Genomic DNA, 22,142 nt, shown 5'->3' with positions numbered 1-22,142 from the left:
ACTGGAAATAAAATCTTGTCTTCACAAGGGTTTTTATTACTTGAAAGGGCATTAATTTGAGTCTAATGGCATCATTTATCGTCCAGGAGGTATGAGGTAGTTGAGCATCTTATTCTGTGGAGAACTGAGGACACGTTCTCCATTTCTGGGACAGAAGTAAGTCATATTATTTTGTGGAGACTTCCTCTGGGCGACGTCTTGAACTTAAAGCCCAGCTGTGCAATCATGCATCATCTCTTTCATTAGGGCTATTCCTGGTAATAAGATTCCTGCTATCTCTGATTTGCCAATTGTCTTCTGTGTAGATTGCACGTTTTGTCTGTAAAACCTCAGAACAAGATGGTAAAAGTGCAGCGGAGTCCTGAGCTATAAATATTACACTAAACCTAAGAAGCTAAACAGTAACAAAAATAATGTTGTGGGTCTTTGCCTTGGGAGTTGGTATTTAAAATACAATCAAACCCTTATGTGCTGGGTAAAGCTGTTTCCACTCCCATGTTAAGATAGCTTTCTCCTTATTTCAGAGCGGAGTGGTGACGAAACACCTTTTCCTGCATGGGTTTTGCTACCCGGGTGGTGGTGGGGTGTTTCATAAGTGAATGTGGATGCAGGCTGCTAACATTTACAAACATGAGCAAACCAAGCAATATATAACGTGACAAGCAGTTAAAACTCCCCAGCAAAAAGCCCCTAGGAGTTTCAAAACTTGGTAATTATATCTATGCTAAGAAGCTTTTGAGCAGTGCCAAACCTGTGACTGAAGCAGCTGTATTATTGAAAAAAAAAAAAGCTTTATAACAATGAAAAGATTCTCCTGTAGTTATGGAAACAATAAAAATGGGATTAGCTATAAAGTTGGTGGGATTTTTTTGAAACACTCACCATATTGTCACCATTTGGACTTTTCTGTAATTACAGAACTAAAACAGTAACCTTTGAAACTACTTTACTATTGAAATATATTCAATAACAGGGTTTAAATGGCTATTGGCCATCAGCTGGACCAGAAGATATGACCGCCTTTATAATCAGAAGACTGTCCTTTGGGTTTAAAGCCCTATTTAAATAAAAACTACAGCTTTGTCACAGCGTCTTTTAAAGAAAATGGGACAATACTTGGTTTGTTCTGAAGTATTGATTCCACTGGAGGAAAAGGAAGAAAAAGGAAAGAAATTTTCTGGCAGTGCTCAGCAAAAATGGCCAACGTCACTTGGGACTTTTGAATTGGATTATGTAAAATGCGGGTGGGTGGGGGAGAACACAGGGAAAAGGAAACAATACAGTTGTTTTATGAATAAAAAGCCCCATCCTTGTAAGTGGTCTCTTTAAAAAGAAGCTCTACGTAAACTTAAAAAATGAGCTGAATTGAATATATAGAGGTAAAAAAGAAGAAAACAGAAGAAAAAAATCAGAGGTAAGGTCCAGAGGTAAACTCGAGGCTGGATTCTTAGCTCAGAAGCTACTGCTTCTGAGAATTACTTCTTATTGATCTAGTGATAAATACCTACAGGAAAAAACTCAAAGCTACCAGATCTAGTGATCACTGGGAAGATACTAGAGTGGTGTGTGACCACAGAGAGTAAGAACAGCACCCAAATGCAGAGTTTGTTCTGTATCTTGTAGCTTGCATAATGCTACCCAAGAGGAGAGCAGGAACAGGGTTAGGAAACTGAGTATGCCTAAAACATCCGTCTAATTCATTCAACACAATCTTACTATGTTTTGGTAGGTGAATCCAGGTGAGAGTATAATAGCACGCTTATGATAGCAGAATAAAACCAAAGTTTGGTATTTTGTTGCCTCTGGGAAAATTAAATAATTCTAAAAATAATTTTCTATATATTTTATATATTGTACATTCTTTATTTGGCATATAACAAAAAGATGAAAGTCTGACTATTGGTACGTGACTCTTTACAATTAACTGGACAAGTCTGTAGAGTATGGATCATGTGATAAAGCTATTTTAGTTGTTGGCAGAAGGGAATATGTTTTTGAGTAAGCACAGTGTGGTATAATCCGTATTCTGTATTTAGTAGCCACACCAGGAATTATGTTCCTGTTGCTTGTCAGCTTGTAGAATTAAATGGACAGAAAATGGCGCAGACATGTACAGTAAAGACAACCTTCTTCACCAAGAGAAGAAACTAATAACAAACCACTGAAAATGAAGCACTGTGTCTTCATTTCAGAAGGATGCAAACTCATATCCCAAAGGATAGTATGGCAAGAAAGCTAGTGACATTAATACATAGTTAAAGTTGCTCTTTCCTCATAACTGAGATGTACTTTTTCCTTAGATCTAAGAATGTTCAGGTGGTGTTGGTTTAAAGCAGGTCGTGGCATGAGTATCAGAAGTAATTATTACTGTCTGAAAAGTTTAATTCGCTTCTTCATGGTAAAAGAGCATTTAACATATGTTGATTGCTTTTTTTTTTTTTTTTTTTTTTTCTCTGCTCCCCCCCTCCTCCACTTCTGCTAATAGCAAAACTCACAAGTTTTGGTCATGTAGGGGTCTCATGGCACCAAAGGAGATAAGAAAAATTAAACGGAGTCTTTAAAGATCATTTGAAGCCAAGTGATAGAAGGGAGGCATTGAGAACAGAGAGCAGATGTCTTCCCTCAAAGAGTCAGGAGGTAAGCTCTGAGCCAGCCTGGTCCAAGCGTCATTGAGGGAGCTTTGAACTTGACTTTTCTGTATTCCCAGTTTAGCTTAATTTATTGGCTTTTTCCTCAACCTGTCGGTTGTCATATTGTTAGCCAGTGTTGAAGCTGTAAGGGAACAGAAGTAGTTTAATAACATTGAATTAGATGGTGGTGGTTAGAGAGATTTAAAGTAGATTGCTTGACAAATTCAGTTACAAAGAGGTCTCAGAACAACCGATAGATCACAACTAAATTTCATTGGATTCCAGTTAGCAGTGGGAAACACGCTGAATATAGAGGCTATTGATTCAGCCCTCAGCTTAGTTTTAATATCCAGAGCTGTGGAAACACACGTGAAGAAAACTTTTGTACCTGCTTGGTTATTTTGGTCAGTGTTTTGCTTACAACCTTAAAGAATAACAAAGCACTAACCACACTTTAGTGATAAGACCTATTTCTTGCTGCTTGCTGAAGGCACCAACAAATTAATATAATGTGCCCTGTGTTTAACACATTTTGAGGGGTCATTAGGGTTTTGCTTCAATATACGCCCTTATTTCTAATTTAAGTGGCGTCTGTTTTGCTTCTTTTTTGCCATTATGGATTTGAGTTCAGAAGACCAGTGCTATGTAGGAATTGCTGTGCATATCCCAGTCACACAGGAACATCTGACTCTGGAAAAAATTAAACTATTTCTTACAGCTGCAGCATTACAAATCTTTGGATAACCGAGGGCAGGAATAGGGGAATGAGAAGGCAGAAAGAGGTGCTTTGTTACTACAGAATCTTGGCCACATCACATAAACTGTGGTCATGGAACAGGAAGCTTGTTTCCTGCTTCCATTCTGCACCCCATAAATCTGCACTGGGATTATTTTATCTAAAATTAAAAAATATATATACTTCAAACAGTTTTTTTTTTTTTTTTTTCTTAGTATTTTTCAGAGTAAGCAAAAGGGAAACTTCTGTTTTCAATACCAATGTACAAACCAGCACTATAAAATCTGGGTCATGTTTTGAGGTGGTGCGCATAATTCTAGTTGCTTTCAACTTTGAAGGCAGAAAGTGGTCCAGCACGGACGCTGATAAGAGTAACAAGTTTCATATTTGCATCCTTTTTATCTTCTACAGAAAGGACTTTATTTCAATGAGCTCATTTTATTTGCTAAAAGGAAAGCAGCATTTGGAAAACTGTAGCTTATATTTCATGGCTGCTTAAGAAGTCTCCAACTGTGTTTCAGTCAACTGTAGGCCTGTGGGGAGAGCCTATTCCACACAGCCTAGCACAGGATTTCCTTATGGGTATTATGTCTAAGCTCCGACACCACATTTTTGGTTGCTGTTTACCCTGTCATACTTGAAATGTAGAAAATATGACTTCGGATTGCTGTTAACAACTGAGGGAGAGGATGTGACTTGTTTAAATGCACACGATAGCCTGGAAATACATTTATCTCTTGGTGAGATCTCACTGTGATTAGACATTATGACCTAGGATACCGGATTTAAGCGATGTACAGCATTGTCTGTTTTGCTTAGTCATTCCCTTACAGAGGTGGAAGGAAGGTGCCAAAGCCTTCCATCACAGTTAGCGCACATCGTCCTGAGCCTGCTGCATGTAGTACTGAGCCTCCTGTGTGGTGCCGTGCTGGCAGGAATAAAGAACCACAGCCCTGGGGGGATCCTCTCTGAGATCAGTGCAAACCTGCAGTTATTGCTGAAGGCAGGAAAGGGGTGGTATGAGTAGACAAAGCGTGGTGAAAGGAGTACAAACCTTAAACTGCCTGACATTTCCTTGGGCCACGAGTTGGTGTTCGTTTTCAGGTGTGATGCAGTAAGCTAGTCTCTAAACCAGAGAGGAAGAAGAGGAAAACATCAGACATACGAAGCGGGATTATGTCTGCAGTCCCCAGTCTACAACGGGGAAGTGTGAACTTTATTTAAAACAGTAACTTAAATCTTTAATATCACTGTTACGTGCCTTTACCTCGGTCACAGAGAGCAAGCTCCTTTTAAGCCCCTTGATATTAGCATTTAATATGAGAAGCGACAGTAGAAAGTTTATGCAAATACTGAGTCCAAATATTTAGCAAAAGCATATGGAAAAGAACACCACAAACAGGACTTATATCCCCTGAAAGTCACACTTCTGATGTTAGTGCTGAAATGGGGTTGGCTAGGCCCCATGGGAGAGGCAGGAGGTGCTGACTGTATTATCCCTGCTCATTTCCCTCATCTGCCCACCACTGTGCCATTTGGATCACACGCAGATTTTGGTTTACCAGGAACTTTCAACTAACCTAAGGACTTCACGTTAGACTAAGTGCATGCTCTGAGCCGTGATTTAGGGTATTACTTATGGTATTACGGTAGTCACTTGGGTGTAATATAATAGCTTTTGGCCGTATTTCTCATGAGGAGCCTGAAGAATTGCTATCTGCAAGAGCTGTAAAAATAAAAATTTATGAACACTACCAAATGAATGAAGGCTCTTTTTTCACTGTTTTTGGCTTCTGCATCCCGCTGTCAGTAAGCTTGTGCAAGCTGGCAAAAGCCTGTTGGGCTAGTATGAATTACGCAGTGGAATAATTAGAAATATTTATATTATATATATATTATAGAAATGATTAGAAAATAGAATTGTAAACACACAGAAATGGAAAGAACTGAAGGGCTAATAAAATAGCCAGTAATGAAACCTAGACATTATGTGTGACGTAAGTGAGATGCAGGGCAAGAGGGGTTCCCACTTTGGGGTGCCTTTCTGATGGGAACATTAAGAGGTGACTGTAGTGTTTCAGAAATAAGCCTTATCCCTTTGGGGCTGTCAGGGCCATGCAAGGGGGATGTGCCCTACCCAGATAAAGGGTGAGATGCTATTTTCTGCTGAATTCTCTGTGTAGTGGTGTTTTGGTGTTTAAGAGCCTCGATGTCCTGCTGCAGCACTGCATAACTCTAGCTATAGGAAAGGAAAGCCTTAGAGCTAGCTATAAGTCTGAGCTTTGACTGGGTCATAAAATGATGGCCCTGTGAGGGGACAAAGACAAAAACTGATGCTGTATTGCAGTGAAGAGTTCTACTTTCTAGCCTAGAGGGTTTAAGGCCATAGATAAGGATTTAAAATGACAGCAATGGTAAAATTGATATGATCAGTGAACCTGGGTCCTATGCCATGCTGAACTGATAAATTAAGAAAAGTATGGGGGAATGAATTGTAAAAAAAAATAAATGCATTTTTCACATGGAAATAGGGTTTCTTTTAAATGTATAATGCACGTAAACATAACTGAAGTTAAAAAAAACTATTAAGCTTTCATTGTCAAATTCTTTACTGTCATGAAAATCATTTGAATTAGTTTTTTTTTTTTTTTTTTTTTTAATTCGTTGCCTTCTTATTATACTACTGCTTTTAATAAGATGGTCACAAATTATTGCTCCTTGGAATTTTGCTTTATGCAGTGCATAGAGCATGTATTTTATGGGTAAAATGGGTTTATGTGGCGAAGGATGCTGCTACTTAGTACCCTGGCTCACTTACAGCAGTACAGAAGCAAGAGTCCAGATGATGAGACCATAGGCAGTGCCCATACTATAGGAATTAGGAGTGCTTCTTGATTTTCAGATCTATTTCGGCACTTTGGTCTCTCTTGAATATAAAGTTTCAAGCATTCTGGTCTTAGTGATGAATACAGTAGAAGGATCTGCACTGATTCTATCCTCAGCAAAAGGTTGGAGTAATTCCATAATAGATAAGGACGTGTTTGACAGAGGAATTCAAACACTGAGTGGCTGCTGTTAAAGATAAAATGCTGGGCTAAATGGAACCTATTGCTCTGACCCAGTGAAGCGTTCCTTCTGTCCTTGCTGGATACTCATTAAATGAACAAAGGCACTCCTGAACCCAGGGCTATGCTGGGGGCACATCCTGCCTCCCAGCACCTGGATGTAGCTTTTAGAGATGGGTGCAGTGCTACAACAGCAGATCTGAATTAACTTTGTACATAAGTCTGTAACGCTCTCCTGTAGAGTGATGAAGCATACTTGGGGCTTTGTTTAGGTAGTGCACCATGAAGACTGTCGGTTAAAGCTGAACATGAAGATACCATGGTTTGTATGTTTTTTGTTAAGGAGGACAAGATCTTAGAAATAAGATCAGTTGCATGCATCAAAAAACAGTTTATAAAATGATTATGGTGCTCTCTGGAAAGCTAATTTCTCTCTAGAAAGTAGAACAGGATGCAGTAATTCTGCCTCAAAACCCCAACCCATCAGCCAGTTGGATCCAAAAGGTCACTCACAAGTAATAAGTTTGGGGAGCAAGAGAAGCAAACTGCCAACTTCGATCCAGCCATTTCATTTCATAGCAACATTTCATGACATTTTATTAGCATTTCACTTACTTCTTTAAAGGTCCCACGCACATTCATAAATTTATAGATAATATAGGCAGGCACGAGTATCATGGAGGATAACGCTATTCCCCAGCCAATGCGATTTGCCCAGAGAGGGAAGGTGTAGTCATCGTAGGTCAGAGGTTTGAAATTTATAATGCTGACTATCACAACAAACTAGGGAAGAGAAAATAACACGCATCATTGTTTTGAGACATGAAGCTTGGCTGGAAAACAGATCTCGTGTGTTTGCTTAGGCAGCCACCCTAAGGAATATTTCAACCCAGCTTTACCATTTACCTTCATCCTATTCATAGTGTGCCTCATACTGCTTAAACTGTTGATGTTCTTGATGCATTTACCAGTATTAACAGCCGTCTCCTTTCAGCTACTCTGGCCATGGAGCACTTGATATTTTGGTGGGAAGTTCAGGTGGTTTTCTGCCACTGTCTCACTCAAACTAGTGTTAGAGATATTAAAAAAAAAAAAAAAAAAAAAAAAAAAAAAAAAAAGATTCTGCAGTTGAGAAAGACTTATTCAGGATCTTTGTTTCCCAGGGGCATTAGGCCTCCTTTCCTTAGGAGTTCTGTACCCATTTCCCCATGAGAAGCATGTTGTAAACTCCAGCACAATAGAGCTACTGAGTAAAGGTTGTGCTGCCTTGCGGCCTGAAAAATAAAGTTTTTTTTTTTTTTTTTTTTTTTTTTTACCTCCTGGTGCTACCCTATCTAGAACTGGAGGTAGGAAGGAAAGAGTAAGGTACCACCTTATTTGCTTCTTGCTATTTCCATATGGATTGCAGAATTCCATATTTGATTCTCTGGACCTGTATGTTCTGTTCCACGTAGCAATGCCAAATTGTAGTATTTTGAGTTTAGGATTTCAAAGGCTACGTGTGCAAGGAGAGTAATGGTGTGGGTTAAAGGAAATTGACAGTGTGAAGTCATCAGACAAATACTGTTTTCCTTCAGAGGTTATCTTGCCATGATGTACCCAGCAGCAGTTAGCATAGAGGAAAAGCTTCATGGGGATGTTTCCTAACACCAGATATCTGGATGACCCCAACTTGCCTTTCTTGTGGAGAGTTGTGTTTACTGCTAGGACCTGCTGTAATACAACACCCATCATAAATGAGGACTACCTCTGCTAGGTGAATACGGGATTGTTAAAGGAATAGTCATACTGAAGTCTGACAATTGCATAGCCTTTTCTGTATTATCCTAAACTCCATACATCACAAAATGATATCAGATTTTTATTCGTATAAAAGTATTGCTTTAAGAATGCACAGCTTTTATGCTATTAAGTCTTCTAAAATCATAGCAAGGTCCAATTTCCATATTATTCATCCTGACCTTTTGATTTACAAATAAGCATAGGAGAAGATCCCAATATAAAACTGTAGTCTTGTTCTGGATCTAACCTTTACACAAAGCAGTGCTCACTCTTTGGGATTTTTTCCCAAATGAAAAACACAAGTGCTTCACTACAGATCAGGCAGCTTACAAGGTACATTTAATACATGTTTGGTGTTTCACATAATTACTGGGTATAATTGCATGCTACTTACTCTAAGCTGTCATTCTACCATTTGGGCATCTTGGGGTCCTCCAATAAAAAATGAATTACTAGTGGGAGGTGTGTTCTAATAAATGTGTTACAAATGCAATGATTTTTAATCAAGTAATGCTCTTGAGGATGTTGTTGCAATTTCTGGGTTCAGAGACAAAGCACACAGGTAAAAGGTTATGTCTCAAGAGGTGGCATACATAGTATATGCTTTGAGAGAAAGGGACAAGGTAAATCTAGTAGTAAGTTCTAAAGTTCTAAGTAGTAACTTCTAAAATGCCTTCATGAACTGCTTGATATAATTAGCAGCCACATGGTGTTGAGCTGTTGGTATGATACTGGAAGAGTGAAAGACCTGCAGCAGCCAGAGATCAGGTTGGGAAGAAAAAAGTGTATACGGTTGTGTCTGTGGTACTATTGCAGTGATGGAACCAACACTTCACTTTCACATTGAAATTCTGGCTTTTTTTTTTTTTTTTTTGACTGATTTAAAAAAACAAACAAACAAAAACAGTACAATATGTAACGCATACTGATTCTTTTCAATTGCTTTTCACATTTTGTACTAAAGGGGAAAAAAATTGTTCCTGGGTAAATCATTGCATAAATGCTTCCAAGTCTTGGCAGAAACATCTGCTGGATGCTGTTGGATGTGGACCAGTCAGCCATCCTAGTATGCTGCTAATTCAGTGCGTGAAGGCAAAGTCTGTATTAGTTGTCTTCAAGAAAAATATCTGCAATCCTCAACAACCTGAGCATCTGGAAACACTGCCCAGTGCACGTCTTTGTGGAAACGCAGAGAGCTTTTATTTACAGTTTGATTTGGCAACTAGTACGATCAAGGTGAGTAAGCCTTGGAGCTGCAGATCAAATGCACAGTAACAAGCAGCAGATCCAGACTGCAGAGCAGTGGATTGAACGTGGTTTCTCTGTAACCACGGAACCCCAGCAGGAGTCTGCAGAACATCTAATTACTGGAATTAGGAAAGGTTGACCTGGGATTTGGTTGCTGTAATTAAGTGTGAATTTTTCTTTTAATGATTTATTCTAAATGAATAATTTTATGGCTCCAAGGTAAAGATCGAAGTCTTTAGATCAGTCTGCTGTTTACACAGGTACATGGGTACATGTAGTCTGTGTGTGATTTATTTTTTTTTCCGTTGTCAGGTCTAGGTAACAAAGATGTGTGCTTGTATAAGGCAGGTACATAATGATGATTTCATTAAGTAATTTTGAGTTCTGTGAGGAGTTGCATTCCAAATAACGTGTCTGATCTGACTTGATATAAAATGGTGACCTTTAGTTCATGAAGTCTTTCTTTGTTTTTCACTTTCATTAACCTATTTGTACAGTTTTAAGGCCTTCTAAATTAAACTTTCTTTGAATTACTGTATTATTCCTGTTTCAAAGATGAGGTTAGCCACAGTATATGGCAGTTTTTAAACTGAAATCCATATCAGTTAAAATGAGAATGGTGAGGGATGGTGAACCTGATGCATTCTGATACACTTTACATAATTTGATTTCCTATTGATAGCAAAGCTTTAGTAGTAAGGGAATTTCACCATTGATGAGTTCAGCTAAATCATAGACAGACTCGGCCTTTCTCTCCAGCACACTCTTATCCCTGGCTAGATTATTTTCCCAACAGAAAGATTTTTGTTTGATGCTTGGGAGGATGCTGGGAAGACGCTGCCTGAAACCATGCTTTGTGTTCCCTAACAAAAGCTTTCCTTTACATCTTGAAGAAGTGAAGGAACAGAAGATGATCTCTGCCACAATTAGCTGCTCCTTCACAACCAAAATATTTTATACAAAATCCCCCCTATGATATTGAAGGAGAAAAAGAATTAAATAGGAGTGCCTTCTAGTCATCCTGGCAACACTGGGCATAACAAAGACAACCTTGCTTGATACCTTGATACTTGATGGCATATTCTAGGAAAGGCATGCTAGAATTCTTTTGATGATGAAATAATTATCAGCACTTACCAATAGAAAAGCAGGGCTAACAAATTTCCAGCACAATCTCCAGTAGAGGCCTGGCTTGAAGCCCATCATTTGTTGGATATCTTCGCTGAATCTGTCCACACCTAGAAGGGATGTGGACATCAGACTGGCATAAATCTAAACTGATGAGATGCTGGCATATCCCAAAATATGTGGTCTTCTTTCAGAAAGACTTCCGAATCAGAAAAAATACAAGATAAAATTGATCTCCTTTCAATGAGTAGGTGCATCTTTGATATTGCTATATCCAAGAATTAAATACCTGTGAGCACATGATATCTATTGCAAATAGCTTTACCATTGGAAAGGGGCACTTAACAAATACAGAATCACAGAATCACATACCTAGCAATTAATTTGTAGGGGCACTGAAGAAATACCTAGCAATTAATTTGTAAACTGGATGTACAGTTCTTCTAATATTTGACTACTGTAACCTAACTACTCAGCAGCATTATGAGTATATTAAAGGAAGACCCAAACCCTTACTCACACAAACTCCTTCTGATAATGAGATAGATTCATATGATTCCTAAGTTTACAAAGGCGGCTGTATTTGTTTTGCTTGGCATGCTTCACTTGTCTTTCCACATTTCATTAATTACCACAGAACATTCATTGTATTTATGACAAGTGTCATTTCATCTTTCATCACTTATATAAGGAATGGGATAGGTGCTGCTTCTGCTCACTGTAAATATGTACAAAATAAACTAGCAACGTGCTGCTGGCCTGTTTTAGAGTATCCTCTGTGAGTTTGTGAGTAACGCTATGATCTAGAATTTTCTGAAATTGTTACCTCTATGCATGTAAATATTCAGTAATTTCATACAGCTTTTGTGGATACCCTAGAAGATAAATGATCTATTCGTGTGAGTACAAACCATGAGTAGTCAGAACTTCTACCTATTCCAGTAGTTAAGGCAGCAGAGGATACCAAGAAAATCATTAAATGAAGAGAGATCAAAAATTAGTCTTGCTCATTATGCCAGAAATGTATAATATGGATTTAGAAAAAGGGGTGACTTGTTTGCTTGCTTAGTATCAAGACCTTGATATTAGTAATCTACAATATTTCCATTGTATTTTCCATTCCCATTTGTATATTAAGCATGCAAGAAATAGTGTATGAGGCTTTCCTTGCCAGCAACACTATATAATGCTACTCCATTCAAATCACTAAAGTTAGCTACCTCTAGTGGGATTCACTGCACCACAGTGTAGAGAAATGGAGGTACCAGACAAAAAGTCTCAGCAACTTGAGCAGAGGGAAGAAGAGCTGTAAGTATCTGGTTCTCAGTCTTTAGTGTTTCTTGCATCTGTATGGTCTGAGACTTTTCACGTGTGTGTTGGCACTTAGTACCTCTGACAGTCTAAGCACTAACAGCTATAAATTGGAATGGTAAACAGAAATCTTACTTTGGACAAATACAATGCAAATAGCTGTGGTAGAAATCTCTTCCTGCAGGCAATACAGAAAGATGAGCTCCTGACTTTGCAGACTCCCATTCAGAAATGCTCTCTAGAGAGTGACTTCAGAACTGGAATAGCTCATTCAACACAGGCCAAAGCAAAAACCACAAATTTGCCACCCTAGGTTACTCACTGTTACAGAATGGGTATGTCCTGAGGAAGGAAGAAATGATATTTCACTCAGCCCCTCCTAACTCCGTATGGGTTTTACAGGTTTACATAAGTGTTCTGCACTCCATGTCTGAACACCTTAGCACTGCGTGAGTACAGCGGGCTTTCTGTGAGTGGCATTAGCCTCAACTGGCTACAGATTTTGAGTAATTTACAAAGGCATTTCCATGCTTTGCAGCAATGGATTTTATAATGGGGTGATTATTGCTGATATCAAAAAGTGGGAAAAATATCTTTTCAGAGTGGTCTTTTAAGAAGGAAACAGTCTCTAACTGCATGCCTTAAGGATACCGGCTCAGAGATAAGTACTTCTCTCTAGCTCCATCTGTCTGGGCAGACTGCTGGTTTGTAGTTGATAATTCTATTTAATGTTTTCAAGAAGGTTGATTTTATTCCTGAACCCAATAGGTAAACAGCAAAAAAGGCAGCTCTTTTGCAGCACGTTTGTTAGAGATGCTGTATAGTTTATCGGAATTGTTCCTCTTCATGTGGGTCCATTCAGTAGAGTTTATTTAATTTAAATAATTAGGACAGCTCAAGTTTGCCCTTTGCATGGAGCCAAGGAAATGTATTTACAAGGTCTGGACACTTGAATGTGAACTTTGATTCTGCTCCCTCTTCCCCCAGTATTACATACAGGTGAAGCAAAGTAGCCAAATTTAAGAAAGGATCTGTAAATGCTCTTTGAATTTAATCTGATTCTATTTGCTGTGTCTTCTGTGAACTTTAAAGTGACTGAATTTCAACTGCTGTGAATACGGAGAGTGAAATTTATCATTGTGCAGAAGGTCAAAGGACTAGATAACCTTTGAATAAAAGTTTTGTAGATGGCAGACACAGCTCAAACAGTGCTTTGTGTTCAATATCTACTGAAAATAAGGGATAAATAGTCCATGTTCTCAGACTGCTTTTTCAACAGCATGCTTTTTGGGTACTATACATCTTCAAATAACTATTCAAAGAATCAATGTGTGAAGTAGAATGTAGCTACAGCTATCTATGACAGTACTTGTAGGGCTTTTTTTTTTTTTCTTTTGCAGTTTTTGAAAGCATTAACAGTGTTCTTTTGTGATTCTGTAGGATAACATAGGCAACTCAGTAGAATAAACCTAAACGGTGTGATTCCTTCAGTCACAGGACAGAACTGGTACCACAAACCAAACTCCTGATTACTTGCTGGAGACATGGGGTCAAGTAGAGAAATAACTTCCTTGCCTTTTCACTGAAACACAAGATGGATGTATGTACAATTTGTGACCAGGCCCCATACTTAAATACACTAAAGAGAATTTAAGTGTAATTTCTGAGCTAATAAACTATGTAGCTGCCTGGGAATGTCTCCACTGCAGTTGCCTGCTAATCAGCGTAGAAAACTTGGCCCATTCTCCATGTACATAGTATCGGGGTGTCAAGGGAATTAATGTGAAAATTCAGATTAGGTGGAAGTTGTAAAGTAGATTTCACTATAAAAGCAAGTTATCCTCCTAACATTAGGACAGGATGTTTTCTTTCATCCTGGCAATGCAGAGATCTGAGTTCAGACAGAATTGGAGTACATGTTGACAGTACCTCCTGCACTCCCTGAGTGCTAGACCTCGAAGTCATTTGGCTATACAGGCTTAAGGACTGTGCATATTTGCAGAGGTGAAACTCTTCACTGGCCATAGCTGGAATATTTTAGGGGCATGTTTCCAGAAAGTAGTGTTATAGCTACAACGACCATTTGGAGCCTTAGAGGCATTTCCTGTATTTGGTGTTTTCCGCTCCTGTCTTGTTTAACTCTGTATGCCTATGTGATGTGTAGTATTCTTTCATAAGCTTGGATTATTATTTTTTACTTTGGAAAGTAAAGATTAATAATAATGCCCTGAATGCCATATATTTGATTTAAATGAATCCAAGAAATCAAGTGAACTATGCTGAAATAAAAAAAGCAGTAAGAAAAAGGGCTTTTGAATCAACTTAGCCTATTCTAAGCTAAATTCGCTTTCCGTGTAAATGGTGCTTTTGTCTCCTCATATTAGTAACTGTCCAGTTACAGAACTATAAGGGATAACACAGTTTGCATGCAAATGAAGGGTTGGTGTAACATTGCTTCATTGAACCATCCTATATTTTGGCCCATGGGAATTACAGTAAGTCACAGAATCATTGAATTGTTCGTGCTCGAGTAGTTCCTGAGAGGTCTCCAGTTCAACCTCCTGCACAAAGCAAGGCTAGCACAGTGTAGAACGGCTTTCTCATGGCTTTGTCTGGTTCTGACCAATCTGTTGCAGTGTGCAATTATCTTTACATAGAAAAAAAAATCTCAACTTGATCACTGTCTTCTCTTCTCCTACTGTGTACCTCAGTGAAAAGCCTGGCTCTTTCTTTGATAGCCTCTGGATTTGGGTCAGAGGGAGAGGTGTCTGGCTTCTCTTAAAATATGCATCAGAGGAATGGTGTCAGTGTAGCATAAAGACAAAATGGTGAGTCACAACCCAAATGGATCCATATGTTAAAACAAACTTGCTTCCCCTCCTCCCTTGCATGTTCAGGTTTCTTCTTTGCAAGAAGAAACTTCCCAGTAAGTGGGCATAAGCATAATTTGAACTAAATCTAAAACTGCCACGTTTTTGGTCTGTGCCAAAATGTCAATGCTTGCCTTCAGGCTGGCTTAATGTTCTGCTGGGTCATTAAGGCAGCTGGGGTCTATCAGGAAAAAGGTAGGCAAGACCATGCCAGATTGAATCAGTCAAAGCAGTATAAATAGCACCTGGGGCTGTAATAAGTTCTTCTTTATAAAGCAGCAGGTCATACTGTGTCAGTAGAAGCATCTGTCAGCTGCTTAAGACAATGAATAGATGGTTTCTTGATTATGGGCAGGCAGGAGGGAGAAGGGAAAGGATGATGAAGGGCAGTAGTTGGAGCACTTCAGGTCTGGCTAAGCTTGGTTTAGACTGAACTGCATCCAAAGCCTAGCTGTTGTAAAGCACAGTAAATCCTGTTTTAACAGGGGCAAATAATAACTTGCCTTCACTAACCAAAGAATACTTTCATGCCTCTGCTGCTAAGCTGAGCTAACTCTTTTGCATTCAGCTTTTACAGGGATTAAAAACCTCTGAAATCTAGTGCGTCTACATATTTTGAGAGCAGCATATGAGCTGCTTACTAATTCTGTCATCCAACATCAGCATGGAGATGTTTAAAGCTAAAAGCCTTTTCTTTAGTAGGCTGAACAGCTTTACACGTGAATGACATTCTTTCACCTCATGTGCTCATCACTAGCTTTTAATTGAGAGAATGACTAGAAGAATGTGGTGGCGTAGTACGGGTGGGTAAATTACTGACTGAGGGAGGTAAATGGCAGTAAGGATGATGATGGCTGAAACCTTCTGAATCATGTCAGCTGTAAGCATAATTTCTAAATAGGAAAGATAATGTCCTTTAGGGGTAAGACAACCTTATTGGGAATCAGGGCAGCTATTTCCATACAGACTTCAGTGGGTAAAAATAAATAATGCTGGCTACTGTGACTTTTGAACCCTAATAACAATGAAGAGTTGTGGCAAACCAGGAAGTATGACATGAGAACTAAGGGGAGATCAGGAGGAAAAATAACAGCTCAAGAAAGTTGATTAATCCAGCAGCCAGCAATTTCACATATCAAAGATAACTTGGACTGCTGCAGTGAGGTGACTTGTGTAAGATCTAAGATTTTCAGCCCTAGATGGGTGATTGAGCTAATCACGGGTTTGTGATTAATATTGCATTGCTGAACTGATTATCTCTTACCCATCCAAAAGATGAGGGGTTTTTCTGCATCACACTGCCAAAACATTTACAGTGCCTCTGACAGAGCTGACAGCAAACAGTCTTCTGAAAAGTAGTTTGTAGAACCAAGGGAACAAATTTAAAAGCAAGCCTTGCAAAAGGGAGCCTGAATGTGTATTTGGCTTTGAAAGTGGATAAGCTTAGCTGTTAATGGTAACTGGTGGTCAGAGATAAGTACTGAATTTGGGAAAATAATTTGGAAGCATGTATTCACAACTTACATTATCTGTGAAGGTGGCTGGAAACACGGTCAGTGAGGCTGCAAAGACAGCTGTGCTGACAGTTTGTCTTTTCAAGTTAGAAGGTTCCTTTTTGTTATTTGGAAAAAAAAAAAAAAAGCTACTCTTTTTGAAGTCCTTATAATTTCACAAATCTTGTCTGGAAAGAGATAACGGATAGCGTTGGCACACACAGATTCCAACCTAGTGCAGGAGATGAAGTGAATTATCCTAGAGCCAGCCATACTGAGGTTAAAGCCAGTTATCGCACCCTTTCTGTGGCATAAATCATTGATTTTTTTTTTTTTAACCATTTCTAGGATGTTGGATATTCCATGCCATGCTGTGAAAGAAACAATTTCTAAACTGCTGGTGTTTTTATAATTAAGTAGAATGTTGCCTCAGACCGAAGTGGCTAATGTGGGAATTATTACAAGTTTAAGACAAACGACCTTTGTTAGTATTGCCCTGGGGGCTTGGGGTTGGCCCTGGGGAAATTGTGGATAGCAGGAACAGGGGGAATCTGTATTTAATCTAATCTGCTTTGAAAGCATGAGATATAAGCATGCTACTGCAAGCCATGGTCTGCCTTAACAGATACAGAATACTGCCAGGAGAGGTTGCATTCTCACTTTGTTGTAGTAGCCTTCACAAGGTGATTTCCTTTGGATTTAGGTGGAGTTTCAAAATTTAGCCCACTGAACATCTGCATTCCCGTCCCTATTTGTAAATCAGGTGAAAATTGTTGCATAAAACCCATCCTATCATGCCTTCATGTATACAGTGCCGCACTAAATCCCCTTAAGACAATGTGGGAGCCTGCCACAAGCTCACTCTGAGTATCAAAGGCTCTGCAGGTGTGAAGGGAATTGCTTACCATAAAACCAGGAAACTCCAATTGCCTCCATTAAAACAGCAAACAGTATGGACGTCCCAGCTGCAAATGTGTCCAGCAGTGTGAGCACGTAAATTCCACCCTAGCGTGGGGGAGTTGAGAGATGCAACAGAAACAAGTTAGAAGTGGAGTCATGTCAGCAGTTCAGCATCAGGTTAACAGAAATCTGCTTCGCTTGAAATCGCTTTACCCAAGTCTTTTAATACGGAACCGGTGCTGCAGACACACGTTTGTACGTACACACAAAACAGTGGAACCAGGCTCTTCAGAAGGGTGGCAAATCTTTTTCACCTGCCCTAACTGAAAGAGGAAACAGAAACCTCCGTGTGATTAAGGAGCGCTCTCAGCACTCCGTATTTTCTGTGGCAATGGAAGGCTACAGAGGAATGGAGAAGCATGGTTTGTTTACTTGTTTCAAAATGAAACTGAATTAAGTGTTTCAAGCCACATTTTTGACATGTAAACAACAAAAATGTTTGCATTTGCAGCGCATTTCAGTTAAAATCCTTTTTTTCACAACCACACTCAATTTGCCTAGGCCTGTTCAGAAGGGGAGGGAACAAAGGAATTTTTTCTATGCTATTCCCAATGGGATAAATAGCATGTGTGCTGTTTAGGTGGTTTTAAGCTCTGCAGTTTTCTTTTTTCCCTGGTTTAAAACCATGGTTTTCCAAAACAGCTGTGCATATTTGCAAGATGGGAGAGACCACTGCTTAGGCTTTGTCTAGGTTTTTAATTCTGTGGGGACTTGTCTGGAAACTGAATGAACTTGGGTTGTTGTGTGAGAAAGAAAATGTTGTTTATCCAATGGCATTTCGGCCTGACCTCTTGTTTTTGTTCTACACCTGCTCTAAATGGATGCCTTCACTATCAAAACTTAGCGAAGCGAACAACAAGTATGCTTTTGTAAGAGACTTGTTTTGAAAATACAGCCTCAAGTTTTCAGAGCACAAAATCAATCAATTTAATGTGATGGTATCACAAGGGGCTTTCTTCGTAACTTGCGCACATTAGAAATGTTCTCCGGCCACGTGAACCCGGACATCTGGATGAGCGCGGGCAGTTCAGTGCATTCCAGCTGCCGGGGGGACTTCATTCCAAACAGGTGCCGTTATGTGAAAGCTGCAGCCAGGCTGCTGGCTGGAACCGCGTCAGCCTGCCTGAAGGCACTGGGATCGCACCCATCGGCACCTCGGTTCTTACCCACTGAGGTTGTTCTGATATTGCACTTAAAAATTTTTTTTTCCAATCAAAACTGAGGATGAAGAAGGGGCATGTTGAGGTCTTTAGGTAACAATGGAGATGGCGTGGCTTTAAAAGGACAAACTTGAAATGCACGTATTTTTAGTGTCTCCAATATTTTCCAGTTTGAGAAAATGAGGGTAAAATTATTGGGGTAGTCTTCTGGTGTACGTAGAGCTTTGTTATCTTAAATTAATGCCATTTCAGTAACCTCAATATGTCTGGAAACCATTTCTAGGGAGGGAGAGAGGTTTAGCACATCTATTTTCATTGCGGCTACCTCATGTTTTCCTTGTTCTCTGGCAGTTTTGATATCTTTGCTTACAGAAATTCTTGCTTTTTGGTAAAAATCAGAAGGTTCTCTTACTGCAGGACATCCAACCTAGTAGACTGTGGTTCTCATCCTTCAGTTAGTTGTCAAAAGCCTGGTGAGGCAAATCATTCAGGATGAAGAAATCTCAGGGTAGTGGTGGTGTGAAAAAACAGCTTACTAGATGTTCAGGGTAAGTTATGTGTCATTTTATGATGTTCAGAATAAGAAATCAGATCTAGGAACATTAAGAAACACATGGAGGGAGGAGATCATTTTTCTAAAGTCCCTTCGCTTGAAGCAAAGGCTTCTTATTTGCTTCACAAAGAAAATAGCCAGATGTCTGATGGACTGGTCATGCAAAATCCTTAGTTCCTCACAGAGGAATAAGTATTCAACATAATTCTGTTTAATATGACCTTTCCCCAACACTAAGAACACAAACAGTTCTTTGAAACAGAGGCTTGTAGGTTCAGATGGTAGCTAATAAACTTGTCCAAAAAGAGCAGAGAAGCATCGTGTAGGTAAGACTGAAAGTAACATTCTGACCATAAGGTTGTTTAAGAATTAAAATTTCTCTATAACCAAAAGAGCCACCTGAGCCCCTTGATATTTCCAGCTGATGAGGTTAACTGCATTTTAAAGGTATTTGTGATGGAAATTTTTGTTGTACTTACATTGGTAATGCAAAAAAGGGCAAGTAGGAAAGTGCCAAATGACACACCAAAGGTGAAGAGCTTTCTGTGCTGCTTCAGAATTTGGAAGTCGTCCGCCAAGCCAGTGATGACAGCCTCCATTCCGCCCATCTGAGGAAGGGAAGGCAGGAGTTCTCGTTAAACCGTGCTGACATATTTTACATACAGAGCAAAGGATATAGGCAGCTTGTGTAATTCATTCCCAACCACTGCATGGCTGCTGACATTTCAGCTGTACGTGTTCAGAGGTACAACTGATTGTCCCCTGGTACAGAACTGAGGCAGGGATTTGGCCATCTAGAGCCATGGTCGTTTCACTGCTGTATCCTCTGCTGCCTCACCAGGACAGAGAGATAGTAAGGCAGTATGTTGGGAAAGATAACATCCATTCATATAAAATCCGGGAAGAAGTCTTATCAGAAGTAATTTAACTCTCTAAGAGACTTTAGGTATAAAGAGAGACACCGTACTTCACACACACCCAGGGAAGATCTACTGAACAAAGATTCAGGTTAGCCATGGGTTAACCACCTCCAGTTTGATAGAAATCTTTACAGACCTGGAAGCCTCACTGCATAGCAAGCTTCATGTCGTTTTTCTGTTGACAGCATGAAAGAATTTTTGTTTCTTTGTAGAATTTGTTCCTGTGTAGAATTCAATTCTGAATATTAGCTTTGATTTGGTTTTGTTGTATTTTAATGTAGGAAATGCACTTTCCAAATTTCCATGGAAATTGCTGTATTATATATATATAGGTTACTATGAATTTTAATTTCTTTCTACTAATGAAAGCATTCTTCTCAACCAAAAAGTCATGGGGGAATGAATCCCAGTGTCCTGTCATGATAAGTTTGTTTGTAAATAAACTTGGTAATGCTTTTCATGATGCTGAAAGATCATAGCAAAACCTGGAGTGCTTGGTGCCATGTGAGAGTTAGTCTGTGCTGACATATTGTGTCTGTTTCCTATAACAATCTGATGAAATGAGCATTTCTGGTTCAAACAGCAGCAGAGTTTTCTCTATAGAATATGAATGATTCCACTCAAAGCCAAGTTGCTGGGGACGGTGGAGCACTTTTTATTAAAGGTAACTAATGCTCACAACCAAGGTCACAAATCGTAGCGTGGGCTTGTGCTTACTGTCCTCGGGGAGGGAATGGGGGGCACAATGGAGCGCTGTGCTGTTAAGCCCAGCCACTGCTTGCTGGGCTCAGATGTTGTTACTGTGTTGACACTTTAATGAGAGTGGAGAAGTTGAAGTGGAAAGAGATGGTCTGGATAATTTTGGCTGAGAACCAATTCTTTATGTGCCACTGTTTATTCCACTGGTTAATTCCCCGTGTCAAGCTAGATATATACTCCAAAAAGTGTTTGCAAACATTTCTTCCATTTCCTGTCCTTTTCATTGTTGCTTGCTGAAGCTTACATGATTGGATTTCTCTTTCCTTAAACATTTGGACAGCTACATTTTTGTATTGATGTCTGCATTTCTGTGCCTGTGCAGGTTTATGCACATGAATACAAGTGGTTGTATGTAATTCTTCATCTTTACTCTTGGGCTTATTTGATTTTTTAGGTTTAAAAAAATTAATTTTCCCTTCAGGGGCTTGATCAGTCAAGTGGGGGGAGAGTTGAGAAGACCACCCATAACAGATACTGCGTGACTCCAGTTATCTTAGGTAAATGATTAAAAAAAAAGAGCAAAGTATGAACAAGCAAATCCCTCCTCTTCCTTCTTTACTCAACCTGTTTGTTAGGAAGACACAGCTAACTTGGCCACAGGTTTTCAGCATCTAGTATTTTAATTATCTCCCCAAGAAACAGTTTTCTCCACTTGTAGGAAGAGTGTGTTCTGCAATCTAAATCCTCATCTTTGTCACCCAAATGTTTCTAAACATTGCTTGAATTTACTACTGTTGTGCAGGTAATAGTCTTGGATCTAAACTCTTATGTGCATTTTTCTCAATACTGCCCTGTTTCTACTGGTCATTCATGTCCTTCCACTGTGCTGAAGCTTTCCTTTCTTTCATGCTTGCTTATAGTTGAAAAATGTCCAAGCTACAAAACCAGCTGCAATCTTGCCTTAAACTTTTAAAGAGGAAAGGAGATTTTAGTGTGTAGGTTAAGATAAACTTCATTGAGCCTGAGCTGGAATTCTCAAATCCACACACTTGAGAAACATTTAGACCGGAATCTGACATTTACAACTCAGATCTCACTTTATAAGATCTCATTCAGCTATTTGCCAATGATTATCATGGATTTCTTCTGTAATCTCATCATAGTTTTGCTCTTTTCCATGCGAGTTCATTCTTTGCCTTTCTTGTCCTTGAAAATGAACTTGTCACTTCCAGCAGTAAATTCCTAGATCAGCTCTGCATGTTCAGAACTGCAGTGCTTTGTGCCTTAGACAGAACCCCCCACGCTATCAAAAATGATGAGTGTTCATTGTTGACTATTCTTCAAAGATCCTGTTTGTTTTTCCCCCAAATTAATAAACTTTTAAGCTAAATATAATGGGATGTCTTCACCTCTTTGGCAAGAGCAAAGCAGTGCAAGTGTTGTTATGGGACATTGGGATATTTTCTGTAGGGCTGAAGTTTCTGTGATCCTGAATGTCATGGTACAAACCAAGTCATCACACTAGAAATACCAGATGCACTCCTTTAGTGTTGAATAACAGCCAAAAAGCCAAGCTTAATACTGAGT

General features: G+C 39.3%; 1 protein-coding gene across 1 annotated transcript in view; it reads right to left on the bottom strand.

Annotated features, from left to right (window-relative positions):
* Nucleotides 1-817: 817 nt before the first annotated feature.
* The window catches only part of SLC6A2 (solute carrier family 6 member 2), a 66,587-nt gene continuing 45,262 nt past the window's right edge, over nt 818-22,142 (bottom strand). The window contains exons 9-14 of the mRNA XM_032195755.1: nt 19,416-19,544; nt 17,169-17,268; nt 10,599-10,699; nt 7,047-7,214; nt 4,421-4,492; nt 818-2,772 (exon numbers count right to left, since the gene is read on the bottom strand). Coding sequence (XP_032051646.1) covers nt 2,749-2,772; nt 4,421-4,492; nt 7,047-7,214; nt 10,599-10,699; nt 17,169-17,268; nt 19,416-19,544 — 594 coding nt within the window. The 3' untranslated portion in view covers nt 818-2,748. The remainder of the gene's footprint in view (nt 2,773-4,420; nt 4,493-7,046; nt 7,215-10,598; nt 10,700-17,168; nt 17,269-19,415; nt 19,545-22,142) is intronic.

Source organism: Aythya fuligula, chromosome 12 (genome assembly GCF_009819795.1).
Source record: "Aythya fuligula isolate bAytFul2 chromosome 12, bAytFul2.pri, whole genome shotgun sequence".
Lineage (NCBI taxonomy): Eukaryota > Metazoa > Chordata > Aves > Anseriformes > Anatidae > Aythya > Aythya fuligula.
This window is presented reverse-complemented; position numbering and strand designations above follow the sequence as displayed.